At 37.9% G+C, this 24,483-nt stretch overlaps 1 protein-coding gene across 2 annotated transcripts in view; it reads left to right on the forward strand.

Annotated features, from left to right (window-relative positions):
• CYB5R4 (cytochrome b5 reductase 4) overlaps positions 1 to 24,483 on the forward strand; it is a 44,413-nt gene that overhangs the window by 11,037 nt on the left and 8,893 nt on the right. The window contains exons 3-12 of one of the 2 annotated variants that reach the window (XM_069804788.1): positions 1,136 to 1,236; positions 3,275 to 3,359; positions 7,041 to 7,082; positions 12,591 to 12,645; positions 14,253 to 14,310; positions 14,417 to 14,507; positions 15,078 to 15,110; positions 15,796 to 15,918; positions 22,837 to 22,977; positions 24,173 to 24,325. In XM_069804788.1, the coding sequence (XP_069660889.1) occupies positions 1,136 to 1,236; positions 3,275 to 3,359; positions 7,041 to 7,082; positions 12,591 to 12,645; positions 14,253 to 14,310; positions 14,417 to 14,507; positions 15,078 to 15,110; positions 15,796 to 15,918; positions 22,837 to 22,977; positions 24,173 to 24,325 (882 nt within the window). The remainder of the gene's footprint in view (positions 1 to 1,135; positions 1,237 to 3,274; positions 3,360 to 7,040; positions 7,083 to 12,590; positions 12,646 to 14,252; positions 14,311 to 14,416; positions 14,508 to 15,077; positions 15,111 to 15,795; positions 15,919 to 22,836; positions 22,978 to 24,172; positions 24,326 to 24,483) is intronic. The other variant, XM_069804789.1, reaches the window with a different exon arrangement.

Below are 24,483 nucleotides of genomic sequence, written 5' to 3' on the forward strand. Positions count from 1 at the left end.
ACCATATGGTTAGTTTAAGCTAAATTATCTACAAGGACGAGAACAAAGGCAGGAGTTCTTATCTTTTCTGGCCCTGTCTATTCAAGCAAGGCCTCTACTTGAGCCTTCTTGACAAGATCGTAAATTTATCAAACATTTAATTAAGTTTTGTGATTGTTCATGGTTCCTTCTTGCTCATCACTCCCAAGTACCAGTCTCTGACAGGCTTAATCCTTGACGAGCACTAGTCTTTGGTATGTAAAGTTACAGAGAGACAATCATTAAGCAATTAGCAGTTCATTCTCTATATCACTACATATCTTTAAATATTCTGCTAGGTAGGCCTGCAGTAGTCCTGTTAACAGCAATAAGTCTGTAGTTAAATTTGTTTGTAGCTGCATTCTCCAGGCTCTAATTACTCCAGTTGCATAGCAACAATAATTAGACTTCATCCTTTCAGACCTGTGAAGAAGCATTGTTTTATCTCCCTGGAAAGACTAAGAGTAGTACTCGTGTAGAAAGAATGCTGAGCCCTTTTACAGGGACAAATTTGGTACCACAGTCGTAAACCTTTAATGAGCATAGGCTATGTTTAGTTTTTTATGTTGCTGAATCTGAAGAATGGAAGTGTTGTTGCTGATGGTAGCAGTTTTTCCTTATGGGAGGCAGTTCATTCCTGTAGGCATTTTATTCCATAGGTCATGGGTGATAGGGAAACAACTATGACAGCACTTTAGGAGTAACTTAATTGGAAAAGCAAGTGAAAACAATTCTGTGTGCTAACTGGCTCAATTTTATGTCTCTGTTTAAACCAGCCTCTAGTTCTTTTACCCCTAGCTAGGATATATCATGTTCAACTTCAAGAGTTTATTTTGTTAAAGTCTTAACTCTGCAGGTTTCTCCAGACGTTCACTGGGACAAGTGGGATGGCAGTGTAGGATTGGCCTCTCTATGTAATAAGATATATCTTATGCTCTATACGATTGTGTAACTTATGTTTCTGGTTTTGGAAAGTCGTGTTGCTTGTTCCAGTAATGTCTACTATTTGCCATTGCAGTGTTTAATATACACTAACCTTTCAGCTAGTTTTGGAGATAGGAGTGGTTGCAGCAGTTGTAGAAATGCTGCTCATGTTTTTATATTCCCTTTTCTGCAGGATTTGTATATAATGTCACACCATACATGGAATATCATCCCGGTGGTGAGGATGAACTGATGAAAGCAGCAGGAGCTGATGGTACAGATCTCTTTGATCAGGTGAGAACAGCGGGCAGCAAAAGACACTTGCTCACTGAAAGGTATTTTGAAAAATGTGTGTTTTCTGATTATTTTTAGGGCATTCCAGTGGAAATGGTGATTTGAACTTTTTCAGGTCTAAGGAAAGGCAATGGGTTACTGCTCAGAATGGCACTGATGTGCACTGCAGGAGGCATGTAGTTTAAACTTTGTACCAAAAGGCAATAATGAAAATGTGACTTCATGTTTTTGGAATGATGCTTCAATTTGACCATTTTATTAAATCAATTTTTTAGCAGAAATAGCAATAAAACTAGCAACAACTTGAGATACCACCACCTTCGTAATAAATTACTACGACTAATTGCTGTCGTTTGAGAGGCATTTTCTTCTCAGAACTTTCACATTTTGAAAAATGCTTGTAATAGTCTTTTGTCTATTAACTTGGCTGCTGTACTATCAGCAAACAAAGTGCTAAGAAAAAATGCTTGGGGCTGCTATTAACTGACTGTGAACAAATCAGAGGATGACAGTTGGTCTCTTCTTTGTTTACGACTTCTTAAAATGTTTTGAAAAGACTCAGAAAATAAAGGGTCTGCAGAATGGGTGTACTTTGTGTAAGGAATTGCTTGCAAACCTGGTACTGTAAAAGATTCACCGAGTTGGTATTTTTTGGAAACAGACGTTCTTTGAGCCTCCTTGGCTCACAAGGTTTGTCTGAGAAACTGGGAAAGAGCAGAAAGAAAATCTCATCTGTTTCTGAAAGGAAATCTGTTATCTCTTTACAGTTTGTGCATCACAGTGTGTATGCCTTTAGTTGCAAAATGTTTTTAACAATGAATGTAAATTTCTTTTACAAATGAAGTGTTGAATTTGGGCAGAATTCTCTGGTTTCAAGAAATTTGGAGTTTTTCTCCTAAAAGTTCATCCAGTATCAAGTTGTGACCTGGAATTCTGTAGCTGGATCACTGTCAAGTGTTCTATGATGTACTTGGAAATGGGAGTCTTGACATCAGGAAAATTTGGGGAAGCCCCTCAAGTTGTAACTAAGCTTGGATACATACTTGCTACGTTATTTTTTTAGCTTGTTTTGTCATGGGAGTGGAAAGCAGTGTTCAGATCCTTGAAATATGCTGTTCACATTTTTTGTTTTGGCTGACGTCTTTCCTGTTCTGGAGGCATTTCTGTTGTTATCCCCTCTGCTTTAGCATTCTGTGTCTGTCTAGTGTTTCTCAAATTTCTGGAAAAATTAACTGTCATTCAAAATCCTTCATTTCTTCCTGTTATCTGTATATGAGGAAACTACAACTTGTGGATGGGATTCTTTATCTCATCTCCTTTGCTTGTCCAGTTTGAAGTTTTTGTTTTTAAATCTCTACATACCATTCAAATTTGTCATGCAGCACTTTGTTTCCTTTTCTCTTCTTGTGATGTTATCCTGGATGCCCTATCAGAATTGGCTTTTCTGCCATCCATTTCCTCTGCAAGTTCTCCAGTTCTGGTCTGTAAAGCTACTCCTTTTTCTTCACTTTATTTAACTTTCTAAATTAGGTAATTTCCAAATAATTCAGTGATAGTAGGACAGAAACAAAAAGAAATACACCAACTTGGTAGGAGGTGTTTGTGTGTCTAAACTGCTATTCTTTATCTTTGTTTCCTTCATCCCTTCTCCCTTCACTTGTATATAAACAAGATTAATTACCCTTGTTGTAAAGGCAAGGTCTTGATTCTGTTAATTGCATAGCCTACATCATAACAATGCTGGTCTGAAATATTTTCTGTAGCTCAAGGTTATGATGTTCAGATACTGCAAAATATAAAATTAATAAATTAAACTATCGTCACTTTATCATGGTCCTATTTTTTCATTTAATTACATGCTATCTGTAATAGAAGTAAAAATAAGTACTGAACAATGCAATAATGAGTGTCTGTTTAAAAAAAAATCTGCTAAATGAATTACATTAGCCACTGTACAGAAATGAACTTTTCTATTTCAGTGCATAGAACAACATAGTAAGAATTAAAAATTTTGTGAAAACCAATTTTATTAATATAGGTTCATCGTTGGGTCAATTATGAATCAATGCTGAAGGAATGTCTTGTTGGGAGAATGGCTGTCAAGCCTATTGCTGCTCCAAAAGGTGAGGGTTTTAAGAATGAAATAATTTCTATTATGCTTTATTCCAAAGTTGTCTGGAAATTATGAGAAATCCTAAATCATCATATTTACAAGGAGAGTCTATTCTTGCATATAGATGAAGGCTGTTGTATATATTCAGTCCTTTTACAGCAGATAGCTGAAGATGAAACTATTTTATGCATGAAGACTTTTGTAAGTAATGTACTGCTGCATTGCTTCATTTGTTTTCAGTCATCAGAAAACAGACACGTGTGTGTGTGTTATGTGCGTATGTAGATAGAAATAATTTTTTTTTCCCCACAAGATCCCTCTTTCTTCTTCTGATCCCAGGGGACACACTGTTGTAGGCAGCTCTCTCATCTTGAAATAAAAGGCAGTATTTTCAATCTGGTGATGTCAGCACCAGACATAGGTCTGGCAAGTTGCATATGTATTGAGATATTTGAATACACTTTATGGCCAGAACACTTTATTGGGTCCTTTAGTTTGAATTTACTTGGAGAAAATTTTGCTGATACAACAGAATTCTCTGAGCCAGGACAGCAAGAGATGTAGTATACTGTCTTAAAATGCTGGTGATGGTTTCCAGAGACTTTAATCTTCAGTATTTGTTTTGGTTTGTAGGCTACAGCAAAAATTTCCTATACCTAGGAGGCAGACACTGTTACTGATTATTGACCCTTAGCAAAACTGCAGTGAAAACATGGAAGAATTAATGTCTGCAACTGTTTTTCTCAAATTCTGTGGCATCCTTTAGTTCACAAATTCAGCCATCTCTTGTAGCTCTTCAACTTCTGACAAGGTGCACTGCATACTTGCTTAGCACTTAGATCACATCACCTAACAGGTTGAGTTTGACCTGTACATGAAAGGGAATAGTATTTTGCATCTCCACATTGCTAGGTAGCTAATTCCAGTGTGGACCTTTTAAGGTAAATGCTGCAAAGTATGGAGAATCCTTGACAGCATAACTGCTTCATGGAGTTGAGCTGTTACAGGTAAGTTACTGCTACTTTGTCAGCTGAGTTAGAAATTTAAAAGTAAACCTGACTTTTGCCATTTTCATTAATCTAACTTTTCTGCAACTGGAAGAAATTCTTGTGACAGCTAGTCAGTAAAAAATAAACATGCCTTTGCTCCTGCCAGCTATGACAGTCCATTTTGTGCTGTTCGTTTTTCTGCTTTCCTCCGTAGTGGGACTGTTCCATCCATTTTCCTGTAGTAAAATTTGCAGGATAAAGGTTGCCAACTGTATAAAACCAGTTCTGTTGCCTGTGTCTCTTCTAGCCATTTCAGGCTTGAAAAAATGTAATTTCACTAATTAAGAATCAAACTGTTTAGATGGGATTTGCTGAAATTCTTCACTGTAAAGTTCTCAAAGTTTACTTTGATTCGTGGTAGGTTATGTATCCTCCTCTTTTGAATTATCAAAAACATGGTTGATTAACTTTACTGTCAACCAGCAATAATTCCAGTCTTGCATCCTTCCAGAAGACCATATGCAGCAAAGTTTGCATTTGAAAGTAGAAGAATAAAATACTAATTTAAGGTGTGTGTTTTTGAATATAGGATTAAATGGGCCCATAAGTACAGAGGAAAGATAGGACTTCAAATTATGGATACATTGCTTTCTTCTTGTGGCAGAGGGTGAATGTTTGGCAGTAGGGCAAGCATTAGTACTTGCTATTTGCTACAGTCTCAATACAGTGCAAGTAAGGCAGATGTAGGTTTTGGGGCATTGCTGCAAGATTTGCGGTTGTTTAGCTTTGGTTTTGTTTCCTGTGTTCTGGTATTTTTTTGGAAGATGGTACAATTATTTGATCACTGAATTGTTTAAGGAAGCTGAAGCTTGTCCTTGCATACTCGGGGGGGGGGGGGTGGTATTAAGAAAGAAGAATCTTTTGAAGATGTTGGTGATAGTTAATGTTTTGTCAACTTGTTTTGGGGGAATGCTGTTTGATGGTATGGTAGTGACTAATAGGAAATTCTGAAGTGTCCCTTCTGTGGTATTACAGTGGACCTGTGCACTGAAATATGTAGTATTTGTACCTGCTGAGAAGGCCAGTGCAGTAACTACAGCAGTACCTGGGCATGTAAGAGATGATTTCATTATCTTCCTCAGCAAACCTGTACAGCATTAAACTGCTTGCCTTCTCTTCAGGGTACTCAGCTGTAAACATTAGCACAGACATTAATCTGTTGTCTGGTATCTTTTAATACTGCTAATGTTTCTCATAGACACATGTTAGTATATGTCCCTATGTTACTTCAGTGGTAACATAATTTGGGAGTTGGAGCGCATGTTGTATTATTGTTAATTCAGTGAGATTAGAGCTATGGTGTCATCCAAGGAAGAGAGGTAGGCTGTGCCTTGGAAATGCTTCAAGCTATCCTTAAAATTGCGATGCCAATTTTGGTGCAACATGTTAAAATGTAGTGAAATGAGAGTAGACTTTTGAACACAAAAAATGACCTTTAATTGGAAACGAATTTTTGTGAATGACTTGCCTATCCTGTCAGAAAGCTCGAAGTGGTGTGTAGCAGAATACACAGACAAATACAGCCTCAACCAAAAATTTTTGGTGAACTGTCCATTCATCTTGTGTTTTGTTTTTACGTTACGGTGGCAGAACCTGAAAGCCTCTGATGAAGGCAATTCTTGGTCAGCTCTGAAGTCATTTTGCCATGCTGTATGCTTGGTGCTCTGTTCCAGGAGCCTTTCCTTCACTTCTCTCACAGTGGCATTTTTCCTCTAACACTGGCTGCTGTGATGCAGAGCACTGGGAGGGATTCAGAAGAACAGGGGAGAAACGTTCATGTTTTGCCTTTCATAAAAGGGAGCAGGAAGAACACATTGGTTTCTCCCACTTCACCAAACCTGGCTCCCATAAAAGAGGATATAAAATGTGCCTTCATATTGGGACGTTGAGATGTGCAATGTAGAGAAGGCAGAAAGGGGCCTGGGTACATCCAGAGGACTAGTTTCCCCACAGATGTGCTATGAGCAGAAGGATATGTGGCTGAGAGGTGCAGTGCCTTTCTCCCTGAGTGGAGCACCTTATATGTGAATTGACACTATGTAATTCAGCTGCATCGTCTTTATCTTCTTTTTTTTCTGCTAGTATTTGTTTATTTGTTTGGAGTAGTTGCAGCATACTGTAGATTTAATGAAAAACTCAGATAATGTCAAATAAAATCATTTGACAGGAGGAGCTTATAGAAAGATTTTATTTTTCCTGGGTTTCTGCCAAGGATTGGGTTTAGATTTCCAAGGATTGGGTTGGTCAGATTCAGTGTCTACTATGTGTTGTCGTAAGGCAAATGTCATCGAAAGTCTGACAGATTTAGCAAGCTTCTTAGCTATGAAGTTTATAATAGCACAAGATAATCTGTGATGTTTGTTTTGAAGTGCCAAGGGTTCTTGCATTTCCTACCCTTAGTGCTGTGCAACTTTTGGCATTTTTAACGTAATATTTTTTAAATTATACTAATCTTTTGGAATGGTAATCAGTGCTGCATTTATTTGTGACTTCTTGATATCTGAAGCATCCTGGTTAATCTATTAATGTTTTGGAAGGTTTATTTGGAGGTCCTTACTTTGGCTTATTTCTTTAGCATGATGTGTGCAAGTACAGTGCTGTAACTTCTTATTGTCCTGCTCGTTTTTTCTTAATGCTTGTAGAGATTTCTTCGACTCTGTCTGAAGAGAAGAAACAGCTTAATGGTAAGTATTTACCTAGAGCAAGATGGGGAGTGAATCTTAGACTTAATTGAATATTGTCAAATGAGCACTGTTTATCCAGACTTCTGTCTGTATATTTGAATCTGATGTTGATGCTCTAGTGATCTGTGGAAATTACAGAAGGCAAAATCCTAATCAGGTATTGTGAATTCAGTGTTTAAAAGTATTCTAAGACTGCATTAGAGTAGTATAGATAAGGGAGGTATGAGATGGAGAAGCTTTCTGCTCAAGTCAGACAAGATAGGTCACAAATTACTGTGTGCTATGAAATCTGCCATAACAAAATTGCCAGGCTTTTTGATCCTTCTCTGTATCAGAAAAGCTAGGTAGCCATGGGTCTGGAGTAGCAGAGATGAGACAAAAATCTTGGAGAACACTTAGAATTGGTAAATCTCTACTAAAAGCTGGAAGGTCGTGACTGGGAAATGAGTTGAAATGGAGGTGAATTAGCTGATTACAGTATGACTGAACTACTTGAGATGTAACTGTGAGAATGACTGGGCTGACAGTTGGTGTAGCTCTAAGAGAAGCAACTATGGTTCTGTGAATGTATCAGGAGGTTGATGGTAGTCCTTGTAGAGATGGGGAAGCATTCAAGCCTTTGCTGAGCCCTTCCTTAAGTACTGGAGGTAGCTTTGGTTGCTAGTGATCAAGAACTATGCATTTGATTTTGATGCTTTTAGGGAAATGTTACAGACTGATTAGTCATATTAGTATAAGAGGCTTCCTAAAAGAATATGGCTTATGAAGTCACATCAAATGAGGTGTGATGGGGGTGCGCTGGTGGAACAAATAAGATTAACACCTCTGAAGGGAATTAATACAATTTGAACTCAAGGCTGACCTACTGGCATGAAAAGGGACAGGTGTAAATTGGTCAGAGAAAAGTTTAGGCTGAAACTTTGGAAGAGGAGCCTAGAGAAGTCAAATTCTGGAGTGGCAGGAGGTGCAGAAACCTAGATGTGTCTTAAGATGAAGCCAGAGAAGTTCTCAGGGGTGGTGCCCAGCAAGTCCAGTCACAGGGAGGGGGAAGATAACTTGTTCATGTTTCTGTGGTGAATATGAGTTCCCGTTTGTTTTCTTTTTTTCTCATACTGTCTTCATTGCCTTCCCTTTGTGTTCTGTGAATGTTGTATTTGACTTCTAAAAGGCAGTTTACCTTTTAATATGCACAAGCATTGAGCTACACAAGAAGTTAAACATACATCGTATAAAAGTAAGCAAGACTGATTTTATTTGTTCCTGTTTTGCTTTATAGCCTTGTAGGATGTTAAGCTAAACTTTGACAGGGTCTGTTGCCTGACTGTCCTACTGTCCTTTTTTTTTTTTTTTTTTCCCTTCAGCAGTGAACAAGTTGCTGGAACCTCTTAATCTTGCTTTGAAGGACTGGGGAAATTAGAAAACAAGCTTTGCTTTATCAGAATATCATCACTAGCAGCTAGTAGTCATTACATACACAATAAATATTTTGTATTCAAGTAGAAGACTAATTTTGCCATCTATTTCAATGTTCTCCTCTTGGTTATTTTGGTTCATGAATTCCTTAGTTTTTGTGCTTGTCTAGCTGTCCAGAACTTTCCTATGCGTCTTTCAAATTCACAGTGGACCCAGGTAAAAAGAAATAAGTGATATTCCCTCTCTTTTCCATCTTGCTTCCCCTCCTGCTCCTAGCAATAAATTTTCTTGTCCATATTGTGTGACTTGTCAGGAGACATAGGAAATGATTCTGATGGTAGTTTCCAGAAATTGCTAAAATACTGATGCTTGCTTGCTTCAGTTTACCTGTTTGGCAAGATTTTTTCCAAAATCGGAGAGGTCAGTTTCTGAGGTTACCTTCCATGAGGTTTTTCATATTCTGTTGTTGCGTCTTGGTGATTAGCTCTCATAAATTTAAGTCAAAATGAGTCTAGAAATAAGCATCACTGTCTGAAAGTGGGAAAGAGAAGCCTATGGCACGGGCTTTGATTTTTTGGAAGTTGTGGGCACTAGTGAAGACATTTTTGTCTTAATCTAAAATGTATAAATAGTAATTGTATTTGGAGTGTGCTCAGATCAATCAATTTTTTTGTAAACATCAACTGTATGTAATGTTAGGGGCAATTAAAGCTGAAGTTTTCAGAATATATTGCTAGTGATAACAATCAGCATGGGTGTAGCCTAATGTGTTCTTCAACATCTGTTCATACTTGAGTTTCTAACAAAAGATCAAAATTTCAAAACACTGCCATTATCAAAGCATGCCTCAAAACTTCATGTTTATTTGAGAACAAATATGTATCAAAGACATATTTTTAAAATTATCTTTTCAGCCTTGCACTTTTGAGCTAAACTGAATTTCTCTTCCACCCAAACTATGATGATGATGATTTTTGTAATATTAATAGTAAAAAAATATGACTTGGGCAGTTCCACCATCTGAAAACAAGCTGGTGTTTGAGTATATGCACATCAGACCTTGAAAATACTTTTACAGTGTGGAAAAGGGTGATGGGAGGAGAGTTTGAGCTAGAGTTTCCAGTATGGAAAACTAAATCTTGAGGTTCAACCAGCTGGAATTCTTTAGCATAAGTAATATAAGTGTTCCTGGTTTTCTTAGTAATATTTGGAGTTTACAAATATGGGTCAAGGTTGTTCTGGGCCTTCTGAGAACAAAGAAAACATAAGTACAGAAAGCTTTCAGAGCATCCTAAAATAGTTTAGATTGGAAGGCACATCTGAAGCTTGTTCAGTCCAGTCTCCTGCTCAAAGCAGGGTGAACTTTGATACTAGATCAGATTGCTCATGAGCAACCCCACCCTCATGGGAAGTGAAGAGGTGTGGCATTTTGTTTGGGTCTCTTTTTTGTGTGTTGGGGTTTTTTTCCCACCCCCATATACATAACCAGAATTTTTGCTGCTACTTGTCTATTGCCTCTTGTCCCTCTCTGGGAAGAGTCTGGCTATCTTCTCTGTTCTTCCTTCTCTCCCACCCCCTGCTCTTTAGGTAGTTGAAGGCTGAAGTTGGCTTTCCCCCTTAGCCTTTTCTTCTACAGGCTGAACACGGTTCCCTCAGCCTCCTTTCATTTTCGTATATCTTGTGCTCCAGCTGCTGACCATTTTGGTGGCCTTTCCTTGGACTTGATCTGGTATATCAATGTTTGTCCTGCACTGGGGAGCCAAAACTGGACACAGTACTCCATAGGTAGTCTCACAAATGCTGAACAGAGAGGAAGAATCGCTTCCCTTGAACTGATTGCTATGCTCTTGGTCAGGATAAAGTTGGTCTTCATCACCACAAGGATGTAGTATCTGCTTAAGTTTGACTTGTCTACTGAGTCCCAGGAAGGTTTTCTGCAAAGCCCGTTTCTATCCAGTCAGGCCTCCCACTTGTTTTGTTGCATTAGATTTTTTTTTTCTCTTGGGTGCAAAATTTTGCATTTGCTTTTGAGCTTCATGGAGCTTTTGTGAGCCCATTTCTTCAGTCTGTCTGGGTCCCTTTGAATGGTAGCCATAACCTTTCCTGTTTCACCTGCTTCCCGTGATTTGTTATTGCTCATGTACTTCCTGACAGTGGGACAATGTGTGCCCTTCAGGTTGCTAATGGTGGTATTGAACAGTATTGGCATTACCTTTTTCCTAGGGAATACCAACTGTAACTAGCCACCAGTTGGACTTTACTGCTGATCACACCTTTTGTGATTGGCAGTCCTATTAATTTTCTATCCAGATTGTAATCCACCTGTCAAACCCAGCTCTCTCCAATGTGGCTATGAATAGTGTGAGAAACTCTTATCACTAGCCTTGCTATCTCATGGGATTCTGCAAAACTGTTCCCAGAACAAGCTGAAGTTTGCTCTTGTGAGATGCGGAGTTGTAATTCTGCTGTTCATCCTGGTCACCTTAAACTCCTTCATTTCATGCCTGCCATCAGCCTTTGGCTTCACCACCAGCTTTGTTTTATTTATGACCACCATGACCAGTAGAGCACTTTCCTTAATTGGTTCACTGATCACCTGAATCATTGTCTTTTTATTGCAATGTGACTTCTTGTTTTCACATAGCATCTTACAGTATTTCAGAATAATTCATAGATAACTTGGTTTGCCAGAATGTTCTATTTTATTGCGGCTGTTCATGTATTTCTGTTGACCTGCAAAAGCAAACAGAAATGTGTATCGCCATGAATTCCTGTTATCCATGGAGGCCAACCTAAGCATATGATGTATGTCCTCAAGAAAGGCTTAGCCTTTGAGAAGGTTTTTATTATTAGGTGATTGATTTTTCTTTTGCAATGATGTGACTGCTCTGCCATTTAGCTTCCTCAGCAGTTGCAGATGGTGTGTACTTAGGGGTAGTTAAGGATCAAAGAATAAGTAATTCCAGCGAGTTTTAATTGCTTTGGGTTAATTCCCCCATCTGGATGATCAAATAGTTTTGACAGATTGGATTAGACCAGAGCGGCTCTCTTGTTTTTATCTACTTCCCACATGGTGGAGCCACTCAATTACTGTGTTTAAGCTTGTAGTCATACTACAAAACTTACTGGCATTTAGAAGATAATCATCTAGATAACTGAGGATTCATATATTAATTATTTTATTCATAGCCATTTCAGGTTTGCAAGGTTTGCCTTTGAATAGGCTTGAAACCAGCACTTGCCAACTGTTATCTTAGGCCTCTGCCTAACCACTGTCCAGGAAAACTCCTACTGTTCATGTAGTGTTACAAATCATATTACATTTCAGTCTGTGCAGCTTCCTCCATCATGATTCTATGTAATTTCTTTGTGTTAAAACTGATGAAGGATTGCAGTTGCTTTTATCCATCATCTCTGCTCAATTTTTTGCCAAATATGTTCAGTTTCTGTTAGGCCAGAGATTAGTACAGTTGATGTTTTCAAAGACTGACCAAGTGTTGCCTCCCAGCAAAGGCTTTTTCAGACTGTTTCATGCTGTTCAATAATTAGTGAGTAGCTGAAATCTGTGAAAATTCCTAGCAAAGTGCAAAGTACGAGAGATTAAGGCTGATATCTTTGATTAACTGACTGATGTGAAATTTTATGTGTGAATTAGGTTAGACCAGATGTCCCAAATTGAATTTGTTCATCTGAATTGTATAAACAAATAGTTCTGTTAGAGATTTATTCAGATAACCTATTTTTCTGTGCTTCACTATCACAAAGTGTGAAAGCACAAGCTAATAACACATGAAACTGACATCAAGCTACATGTACCAGAAGGGCTGCACGCACAGGTTGTGTAGTATACGGAACTCTTAATTTCTGAAATAGAACTTCATGTTCTAGGAGCCTGCTCTCCATGGCAAAGTGATGAATAAAAACAAAATTTAAAAAGTACATGGACGCTTCTGGCTGCCTGTGGAAATAAAGCCACTAAATATTGTGGCAGAGTATTGAGAACATTCCATTTAAAAAACCCAAAACATCCCTGATTATGATTTCTGTTAAGTGAGCATCACAGCAAATATTTTAATGACTCTCTGCTCTTTGTAGGTATGCTTCCTGAGAAGAAAGTACTGGGTGCTTCTGCTAGAGATTTAACTCCAAGGTAAACCTTTGTCTTTCATTGTCTGTTGAACATTCTATTTAATAATTTTGTGCAGTTCTTAGTAAATGCAGGCAACTTCTTCCGTGGTTAGTTCTTGATGTTTCAGCTGAATGAGTACGTATCATTACCATCCTCTTATAAGTAGGAAAGTTGAGGTTCAGGTTTAAACAATTTGCCAAAGGTCATGTTGACCGTATAGACAGATGACAATGCAAGGTTCCTGGTTTGCTCTGTTGGTTTCTAACACTTGAACAGCCTGGCATCATATATAAATGTATGGCTTATATTTGCAGGCTCCTCAGGCTTGCATCTTGAGAAAACTCCTGGAAAGTGATTCCAGCTGGGCTAGTTACTTTTTTGACTTTAGTTAATTTGTCCATAATCATATGAGTTGTCATGCCCTGGAAAAGTACTTCATTTCAAGCCGGAATATATTGTGATAGCTGTATTCAAGTTTCTACAATATGCAAAGTGAAGCAGACCCTAAAACTCCACTGTGATATGCCTGCTGTTGTCACTGACATATCATTTTACTCCACGATGCCTTGAGTCTCCAAGGTTCAGTTTCTCACTTTGCATCAAAATCTCCTGTGAATGTGTAATCTCTGGGCTAGTTACGTGCAGTCATATAAATTATTGTGGCTTGTAAACTGGAATGTGGCTTATCTTCTGCAGTGCTCCCCAAACCTTGCTGCCTTTCTTCCTGTGTGTGTCTGGCATGTTCTGGTGTGTGACTGGAAGGTGTGCAGCCTCGAATGTGTTGGCTGACAGGAGTGTCTGCTGGAGGGAGCATCCTTCTTCTCTGCCTTCTTTTCTGGTCCAAGAGTCCAAACAGTAGATGGAAGTGGTTAGGACACTGGGGAAGGGAGAAGACAGTTGTAATGTAGATGCGAGGGGTTAACTTTGCTCTGGGACAGAGCTGACTTTCACTGGCTGGGATTGCAGCCCAGCTGGAAGCCAAGTAAAGAACTATCCATGTCTATGGTGGAGGGCCAGGCATGAGATTGTCTGATATATGGTCCCTGTGAAAATGGGTAGAGAAAGGAATAGCTCTTCTGGGGTTGGGTGGTGAGTTACTTCTTGGCAAGTGTAAGGCCATACAAACAACTAACATTTGAAGGCTTTCTGTTTCTTACCTTACCCTGGATTAATTACAAGGTTTGGGCAGCTTGGGAACATAGGAGTGTAAAAATGTCGATTTGGGGAGGTGAAGGGAACTGGTTTTGTGGTATGTGTGTGGAATCTATAACTCTTGGAAGCCATTCTGGCTATTTAATACTGTTGTCTGGAGTCAAGATTTTAATTGTCTTCTTAGGAAGGTTCATATACTGCAAAGAGGATGCATATGCTTTTTAAGTAAAACCAACACCTTATAATTTTAGCTATAATGTGCAGGCTATCAGGATGCATAATTAGACTGTTGTTATTTTAATAGTCATCTCAAAATTATTGGCTCTGGACTTACCTCTTCAAAAAGTAGTAAATAATGTGTTTGGCTTGTAAATTCATGAAAGAAGCTCTGCTTGAAAACTGCTAGTTAAGTATATTTTTGGTATGCCCAAAGAAAGTATATATTTTTTTTCTTTAGTGCATTTTTTGTTTTACAGTTATGACTGGTTCCAAACAGATAGTTTGATCACCATTGTCATATATACTAAGCAGAAGGTAAGTGTATTTTATGAAAGGGAGAATTACAAGATCCAGTTGTGATCCAGCTTGAATTCTGGGAGAACTTTATTAAAACTTTTTTTTTTGTTGTTGCCTGTGAAAGGATATGAATGCAGAGTTGGTGATAGTTGACTGTGAGGACAAACGATTAAGGGGAGAAATCGTGGATGACCACTCGTATCTTGTAGAAGTTGGTATGTACTGTAATTTTGCAGTTAAAAGTACTGAATTTTAATTTATTAAAACCCTCTCATCTGACCATATGCATTTTATGTATACCAATTAATATTTTACTCCTCTTTCATTAGAGATGATTACTTTAAAGTACCTTGATGAAAAGGAATTACATTGTTTATCAACTCATATCTTCATTTGTTTAGTATGTACTTAATTTTTTTACATGTGGAATAAAGTGTAGTAAGAAATTGATGTAGAAGTTGTGTAAAATTTTTCTTCAAGTGTATTTTTGATGGTTATTAAAATGCTCTTATTCAAAAAGGGCATGTGGAATGATTTAGATAAATGTAGATTGGCAGCTTTAGATGAATCATTGTTAAAAGTAATGGGAAAAATGATGCCTTTCTTGATGTAATGTATTAGGCCTGCAGAAGTCAGGAGTGGAATTTCAGGGCCAGATAAAGATGCATAGAGTTCTAGGCTCATTAGTTCACTCAGTATTCCTAGCCTTAAACTGTATGTATATATGATGACTACAATGTAGTTTTGTTTTTGCTGAACATGGATTTTGTTTCTCTTTATTTCAGACTTGGATCATGCAGTTCAAGAAGACGTGGCTGGTAAGTTCCACCTCTTGCAGCACTTCTGTATCTCTTCTAATATCAGAATGTGGAACTTCAATTTATGTTTCTGACTCATCAGATACTTTACAGTTTTGCTTACCACCAGGTTCTGACACAATCAAATCAAACCATAACATTGAATAATTTATTTTTTTAAAATGGTGGCATTTGGGCCTGTGAAAGTGATAAGTTGATGGTGCTCGGATCCCTCTGAGTACAACTAAATGTTAAAATAATTAGAAATTGGTTCTGTTGTGTATTTGTAAACTGTTCTTTGCTTAGACTGGTATTTCCTTGGATTTAATTATTCATTCAAATGGTCTTGAAAAGAAAGGAAGTAGTAAATAGTGGTAGTTATCAATTTCCAGTAAATGAGGACTCTGAATTCATGAGCATTCTTTTTGACCAGTTGGGCTGTGAAGCTTTTCACAATGTATTTAGTAAATAAGATACATTAATTATGCATATTAAGTTAGTGCTTGTTGTTTTAAATGCACTGTAAAACATGATAAAGAGGTAGCTGGAAGTACATTTAATTTGGTATTTTAATTTAATGGATTAATTCTGTATGTCTTAAGAAATGACTAATTCTTCTGAAATTTCATTATAATGGAGGAGTAAAATTTTTTTTTTTGTACAAAATGTAACTAAAAGTAACAGTGTGAAACCTTTTCTCTTATAGTAAACATTGCTGAAAAAGTTGGGAAAGTAGAGATTATTTTAAAGAAAAAGGATAACATTCATTGGAAAATGCTGGGACAGGCCTTGGAGAGTCATAATACATTTATCAAACGCACAGAGAGAGGTAAGCAGTTTCATGGCCATGTTACCAGCTGTTTTAAGACTTTTTGGAGCTTGTTAGTCATATTTGGTTTCTCCCAGGATTTTCTTTTTCTGTAGTCATACCTTCATTTCTTTCAGGAATGTTGTCTGGTCTTGTAGAAAGCTGCTCAGGAATTCTTGAAAGGGCTTAGCTTAGAGATGTTTTGCTTTGGTTTGGTTTGTTGGTTTGTTTTGTCCCGCAATGGAATTGGAGGTCTTCCAGGCTTGCAGAAAGACTGGAAGAACCTAACAGTGGAACGTGAAGACTGCTTGAGTGTTGTTCCATCTCATGGCTACCTGTGCGCTTAATATCCTTTCTGTCCATATGAAAACCTCAGCAGACCCTGAAGAGATAGTGCATGGACTTGTCTCGATCATTAGAGGAGTAACTGCAGTGAAGGAACAAAAACCTCCACTTCCAACTGTTGCTATAGATGTAGTAACATCTTTCAGTGTTGTTCTAGAACACTGCGTCTTTGTAACTTGAGCTATGATTAGGTGACTTCAAGCCATGTGTAGGTATCAAAGCCAGCTCTGAATAAGCTGATGTGTCTGCAAGAAGCAGGTGATGTTATATATGAGTTCGTTTTGTGGTAACAGAATAGTATGAACTTGATGCAGCACTAAAGTGTATTACCCTGATGAGTGTGCTTCTGGTTTGGGGTTTTGGTTTTTTTTTACAGTTAAATTAAAAAATTCTGCACAATTGCATTATATAACGTAAGCATGCTCCTGATGTTATTGCCACTGCCCAATTTCTCAAAAGCCCTCTTGGCCCTCTGTCTAATAATGCTCAAAAATTGACTGTTTGATGTTAGTCTGCCTTATTACGTGTGAAAGCAAAGCTGTACATTTTTAAGAGCTGATTAAATGTTGATCACTATGTTGTGCACCTCTTACTGGCTCTCAGTTAAGCTACGTAGGCCTTAAAAGTTGAGAGATTATTGTGGTACAAAAAGGAAAACCAGCTACATAAAACCACATCTCTTTAGCAACCTTTAGCTTATGTAGAATGTAATTTTCTTTATGAGCGTTTCAGAAACTATTGAGTCATCCGCTTTATTATTAGATTTTTCAAAATAATCCTCTGTATTTAAGGGGATACAGCCTGGACTATGTTGTCCTAAAGAGTGTGCAACTATTGGCAGAAGCTTAGAGGGTTCAGTAAAGAATCAGGGTGCTGGTGCCTCTGAGGACTGAAATGGGATGTAATTTTGTAGTCTCGTGCAGTGGTTTTAGTCCATGTTAAGTGGAAGATCATAGACTTCTTTTTGTTGGAAGTAATAGAAGGGAGCAGAATGCTGATGTAGCACTTAAGGTGTATAAGCCAGACTTATGCTGTGACAGTGTGCTATTTGCTGCATAATCAGGGAAAGTTTAGAAGGCATTGATTCAGTGGAAACTTTATTTTGGGAAGAGAGGGAGACCATCTGGGAAGAACGTGGCTGACTTCTTTGGATAATAGGAGCTAGCTTGTGAAATCTAGTAATTATCTGAAGCATTTGAGGGTACTGATAAATTTATGATCAGCATTAAGGATTTGTGGTTGTCTTAACTCCAAGACTGGGCTGCCAGGACTGATAGGCAGCCACCTTCATTCAGCTGTGTGGTCTAATCTCCATTATGTTGGCACTAACAATACTTGAGGCTCCATAATCAAGTAACCTGAACAAAATAAGGATTAACTTTCAGCTGGCTGGCGGACACTGTTGGGTGGTACATGCTTGCTGGGGGTGGGGTGGAATTGCTCTACGAGAGGCGGAGGGATGTGGGGTTTATACTTTGAACTCCGTATCCCAAGCAAACAGGCTAACGTTGCTGCCATAGCATTACCAGGATTCTGGCTAACAAGTAAGAATAAATAAGAATTGTCGCTGAAGTCTTATCTTTGAGGAAAAGCAAGAAACATCACTCAAGGGAAAATTCTTAAATTAAAATCCCTTTCATAACGAGGAATAACACAGTAGGCAAAAAGATGATACTCTCCAAAAGTTATCATTGTCTGTGCAGCAGTTTTGTTACTAAAACTGATCTTGTATGCATATGAATCAAGGTGCTGTAGTTCTTGATTCCAGCAGAGGAGGAAGTTCAGTTTAGAGAGGGACGTCTCTAGCCTGTGATTGTATTGGGTTTACATGGCAAGGTTTTGGTAATGGTGGGGCTGCAGGGGTGGCTTCTGTGAGAAGAGTTCAGGAGCTGTGATGCTGATAGTCGATGTCTGCAGAAAGTTTGATCAAACCTAACCTCCTCACTAATTACTTTCTCTACTTTGAAAATTAGGATTTACTGCTGGGCACTTGCGTCATATTCTAAAATTGAGAGAGCAGTGCCTTTTGCTTACATATAGTAGCAAATTGCATCTTTTTGGCATCTGACACTTAACTTGGCTTCATGGGTTGCTGAAAGCAACTGTTCTCCTTCAGCTTGCTACTAGAGGATAGTGTTTTCTTGTCAAAAGGCTTTTCTGCATTGCCAGTTGTTTTTGTTTGTGGCTCCAGATTTTATTGGGACCGCTGATAATGAACTAATTTTAGTTAATATAGCAAAGAGGACAACCTAAACTAGGAGTTTGCTTAGACCTAGAAAGGTCTTTGTTTTCAAAAATCAAGTTGAGTGAATCAGGGAAAAAGTTCTGTATGGTAAATTAAGAAGAAAAAGGGGGAGGTAAAGGTTAGTTCATTACATGTGGAAAAAGTTGAAATTTGTCAGGTTGGAAAGGTCAGAAAATAGTCAGGAAACAGTGAATCAGTTGATGAATCAGTTTTTTAACTTCTCTCTCCACTGCCAAATATCTGGAAGAGTATTAGCTGATCAGTATTGTGCGCTATGTTACCAACCTCCGATGTCCTTTCAGGTAATTCTTAAGTCTGCAGAATTGACAGCAATCTTAGCATATTTATTTGTATACTGTACTTTGCAATCTTTGTATGCACTGCTTTTCAAAAGAATGGTAGAAACACAAATTACAACAAACTTTTTATAAAATTTCTTTTATATAACTGGAGAGCTGCTGATGTTTTGCTTTACTTCAAGATTGGTATGAAATGGAATTACTGCCTTTCATTTTTCAGAGTTGTAGGCATTCTTTTGGTACATCTGAAATGTTTGCTCATTCAAAATAGGCAGTTTGTAGGATGTTAGATGAAAGACATGAGAAAATATTAATAAAAAAAGATTTATTCCATGTCAGAGGCTTTACATCTTGTCTCTGCAGGCATTTCTAGTGGATAACTCACAGTAGGTATTTGAATAATTTAATAAAACAAGTGTATGCAGAAAAATGCCATGGCCACCTACTGTGGCAATAGTGGTGTGTAATGAGTTTGATTCTCATTTAGTCTGTGCACAAATGGCATGTGCAGCTGAGATTTAGTAACCTGAATGTATATTACCAGGCATAACTACATGTATTTAGATGCTTGATTGTTCTAGCAGAATTTATTTATACCCTTGGAAATAAAGCCAATTAGGAAGAGTGGCTGACCTGGAACATCTTGTTTAAACCCTTAACTTTTAAACATTTTGTGGATAAATATTGTTTGTTTGAAAGCTTTTCTCTGTTTAAAATTCTTTTGTTTCTGTTGTGGTTGAATTGACAGGCTACCATCCTGTACTTATTGAGGAAGGGGATGTTAATAGTGATGGCTGTTCATTCAGGCAGCAACTGACTGCACTGTCACAGAGCATTCTGTAACTAATCTCCAGCTGTCTTGAACTCTTTGGATGTATTTTTAATCCAGAATATCTGGGAATAGCAAAATGTTTGGGGTGCTGCAGTAAGGAAGCTGCAGTACAGATAAGTTACTTGGGAAATGATAATTCATTAGAATAAATTACTGAAATACTTAAAGTAGTCCTTAAATAACTCTTAGAGAACACTGGGGAAGGAGAATGGACAGGCTAGTTCACTGAGGTCCTCTCAAGTTTGTGTGTTGTGTTTTGTTTGGTTTTTAAGTCCAGCAATTGATGTCTGTTCTCGAACTGTAGCCTTAGTTAAGAATAAAGTTCAGCCAGCTTTGCTGACTTGGGCTTCCATTCAGTGGTGCTGTGGAGGTAAGAGCAAGGAAGCAATGGCAGTGGTCACTTGAGCTGTGGCAATGCCTAGAATTGCCTTTACATTTTGTCCTGCATTTAATGAAGACTTCACTGGAAACTTGCATAAGCCCTCTGTCAGGCAAGACTCACTTAAGAAAAGTTGTTGTGTTGACTTGAGAGAGAATTTTGGGTGACTTCAGGATTTAGGCCATGTACAAGTGATGTACACTTATTACAGATTTTCTGGTAGTCTGTTCCGTTCAAAAGAGAATCCGTGTGTGATTAAAGTCAGGAAGTAAAGAAGCATCTGCTGGTGCAGTGGCAAAATACAAAAGGTCAAGGTGCTTCTACTTCTAACTATTAAGACCTAAAGAAATACTAGAATCATAGACTAACTTAGTTGAAAGAGACCTCTGGAAGTCATCTGGTCTAACCTCCTGCTCAAAGCTGTCTAGTTAAGGTTTGAATATCTCCAAGGTCAGAGACTCTGTCTGGGCAGCCCGCCCCAGTGTTAGACCAGACCATCCTCATGGTGATGCCTAGTTGGAATTTCCTGAGTTGCAGCTTGTGTCCTTTGCATCTCATCCTGTTTCATGAGTAGCTCGACTACTTATGCTAGTGACTTGAGTATTTTTCAATTACACAAGAAAAAGAGCGGGGAAGAAGCATCACTTCACTGAAATCGCTTCAATGCGGAAAGTGTCGTTAGAAGGGTGTCATGCTCAAGTATTCTCATATAGGAACTTGTCAAATTTTGAGAGGCTTTATGTGAAAATATTCACTGGGACTGGTTACAAATTTTACATTGAAAATGGTAAATGACATGGTGGGATTATTGTAGGGAAAAGACTTCTTCTCTGCCTTTTTTTTTTTTTTTTTTGGCTTGTTTTGGAAGTATGAAGTTTAGATAGTGCTGCTCGTGGGATTTTTTATTTTTTTTTTATTTTAATTCTTTGCTGGGATGAACTTCTGATAACTTACAGCCCATGAAACTTCCCTTGAGTTACAGACCTGTTTAGGCAGTGTGGTATCATTACACTGATACTTCAGGTTAGAGCTAAAATACTGCAGTGCTGAAACAAAGGTTTAGCTGAAAAATGCTCTTCTAAAGGTAAAAGATGAAAAAGACTTCTGGTCATTTTCAATTTACACGTCCGGTTTTGTGTCTAGATTTCTACAATACGCTGCCACTTTCCTTATGCAGGAATTCTTACTCCCATTGGTATTTTAGGAAAGCTGGGACACTTGTTCCCAAGTAGCCAAATAGTAACCTATGGTGGCAGTGGCAACAGGCCTATGTCAGTTAATAGAATATTGTAGTTGAGAGTTGAGGAGTACCTTCCTATGTTTGGCATTTGTTACTAAATTAACCTTGTAAGCATGTTTCTTTCCAGAATGAAAGCTACTAAGTGGTTGTTTTTGCATCCCTGCCCTTAGTTCTTTGAAGTGCTTCTTCCTGGCTGCTTTACGGGTACTTAGGTTCTGCAGTCTCTGGCTGTAATAAGCAGGGCATAGCCTTCTATTTTGTTGTGCTTTCAAATCCTCTCGTAGACCATTAAGTGATGTAATGATGCAGATCACATAGATCAGGATGGCTGCTTAGTTAAAATAGGTGTAGGTCTGGCCAGCCTTACACTGAGTACTTTGCCACAGAGATCATTCCCAGTTTAAGTGAGCAGTTACTGCCTCTGCTGTAGCAGAGGCAGAATAAATGGCTTATCTTGCTCTGAGCCTATTGTGGGTATAGGGAAAACACACTACTTTAAGCTTCATTAAGATATTGGTGACACTGTTATAGTTTATTTCACCTTTGTCCCTGAACAAAGCTAAATATTCTGGGGTGTTCCTTCCCTTTTCCCCATTGCCTTTTTTTTTTTAATCCCATCTCTAATAGGAATGTACAAGAGTTGTTTTTTTTATAGTTATTCTGATTAGCAGTGTTCTTTCCCTGATTTCTTTCTCAGTTTCTTGAAAAATTTTGGTGCAAATGCAGACCTTGCATAGTGCTTTATTTTATTTTTTTAATGCTTTCTTTTTTTCAGTTATCTTTTGCCTGGCATTCAGTTGATGCACAGATTGAAAAGCACTATTTGAAACCCATGTCCTCACCTCCAAAATAGCTGTATCAAGAAAAATTTGTGCTGTACATATGACCTTGTAGTTGATTTAAGTAAGCATGTGAACATATAACTGGAGCTCATAATTTCTAGTTAACCAAAAGGCACCAGTTCATGTCCAAATTATTTATTGATAATGCTGAAGTGTGCATTGCCTATGTAGGCACAGATGTTAGTTTCATTTTATGTCATGTGTAAGCATTTAAGTATTGGTACTGTGTACCTGAAAAATTGTGCAAAGCTGTATCAGAAATACTCGTGCTAATAGCAATGAAACTGCAACAAGACAGGGTGGTCACCCCAATAAATATGCGGGATGCTGGCTGGGTTTAGATAGGCTGTTACTGAGGACTGTGGTGCTGTGCCTTGCTTGCATTTCACTTGCATTACCCAAACTGGTTTTGGTCTGCATATACGTATTCATGCTGTAGTCATATGGTGAATTTAGTGCAGGTGCAATGTAGCACAGGGGGTTCTGCTTTCTGCTAGTATTTGGCGGTTTTCTACTTCTTCCCAGTCAGTGCTGATAACTCACAGATTCAGTCTGTTATGAGCCTAATGTAATGCTATAAATGAGTCCTTAGCCCAAAAATAGGAAAATAATTATAAGTTTTTGTACAAGAAGCATCTGTTCATAGTCTTTTTATAACTGTATATAGTGAAACATATACCTTTCTCTATCTCTTCTTAAAAGATGTATAAGAATAGAAAGATTGAGACTTAAGTAAAAAGTAAAACTATGTTTTTAGGACTGTTCTACAGAAAATGCAAGTTGGTTTCTAAGACAGAAGTTACCCACGACACCAAGCTCTTGTGCTTAATGTTGCCTAGGAGCACACATCTCTGTGTTCCCGTTGGACAACACATTTACCTCAAACAAACCATTGCAGGTAAGAAAAACTGAGAATGTAGCCATGGATATATTAACATAAATCCCTTTTCATAGTCTTGGGAGAATGCCAAGTGCATGGCCACTGATTCCTTGGTTGTAGTTAGAAAGTCTCTGCTTCCAGGATCACAAGTGGTGCTTAATAACTAACTGACTGGATTAATGTTGCTGGAAAGCTAACTATCAAGGTGGCTGGCATTTACTGTTGACCTTATTGGCTCCTCTTTCAACTCTCCCTTTAAAACATTCTCTCTACTGAAGTAGTGCTGTTCATCTTTGAAGCGGGGAAGCTCATTTTATATGTTATGTATGATTAGTCAGTTCCTTTTAGTTTGCAGCTTTTTTGGCATGCAGAGGGTAATGTTGCAATTTTGCTGACTTTTTTTTTTTTTTTCTTTGAGGGATTTATAGCAGTCATGGTAATGCTACTTTACACTCCAGTTGCATGATATTAATGATAATGTGAGGTTGTGAAAGGACTGCATCTTGAAAACCATTGTTTAAGCGCTATCCTTCAAAATGTTGTAAAAGGCAAACAAATTAAATGGGAGGTCAAATAAATATCTGGGTGGTTTTTTTTTTTAAGGGTACTTTTTAAAATTTGCGTATTAGTGGTTATGCTAGTCACTGTACTTGCATTGCACTATGCATGGTAGAGAGATTTCTCAGAGGAATTTTTAAATATCCTTTAACTGCAAACTGTTTTGTCTTCGTCCTGCTTACCTAATTCTTTGCTGGTGTCCAACTCTTGCAGTCTTTTTTTCTACCATTATACAATAGCTTTTTGAAGTAATAGTGGAAGAAAATATAATCATGCAGTACTAAAAATCTTCTATTTCAATTTAGAAAAAAAAACAAGCTGTGGTACTTGAAATTAAATGCAAATGTTTAGGTTTTCATGTTCTTTGGGGATGACTCCAGATCTTTTCTTCCAGTGTTTTGAATTGCTAAGTAGTGTAGAAATAACATATTGTACAGTGGCCTGAAGATTTTAACTGGGACTGGAAGGCTACTGTAATAAGAACTGGTGCAGTGGAAACTAACATACTTGCATAAAAGTATGCAATGGTGTTATTGTTAAGGGATATACAGATTATTTGTTTACTGTTTGTTTATTTTGGTATTTGTTTGCAGTAACTTGCTGGATGTAGAGTACTTTCCATATTTTTTCAGCTATCTTTTTGTCTTCTGTCTAGGGACAGAAGTAGTAAAACCATACACACCTGTATTGCCTTTTTTGCCGCTGGATTTCAAAGAACCGCCTCGCCATGATGGTGCACATCTATATTTAATGATTAAAATGTATTCCTGTGGACTGTTCACACAGGCACTTGACCACCTACAAATTGGTAAGTATATGTTCGGGTTTTTTGTGTTTGGTTTTGCACTGATTGCTTTGTCTTTTCAGATTCACTGTCTGTGTATTGTGATGTTCTTATGTTTACCTACTTATACATCGGGACGTACTTAAAACTTTTTTTTTAAGGCTTATTCTCCATGCCCTAAT

The sequence above is a fragment of the Haliaeetus albicilla genome, chromosome 17, assembly GCF_947461875.1.
Source record: "Haliaeetus albicilla chromosome 17, bHalAlb1.1, whole genome shotgun sequence".
Taxonomy (NCBI): Eukaryota; Metazoa; Chordata; class Aves; order Accipitriformes; family Accipitridae; genus Haliaeetus; species Haliaeetus albicilla.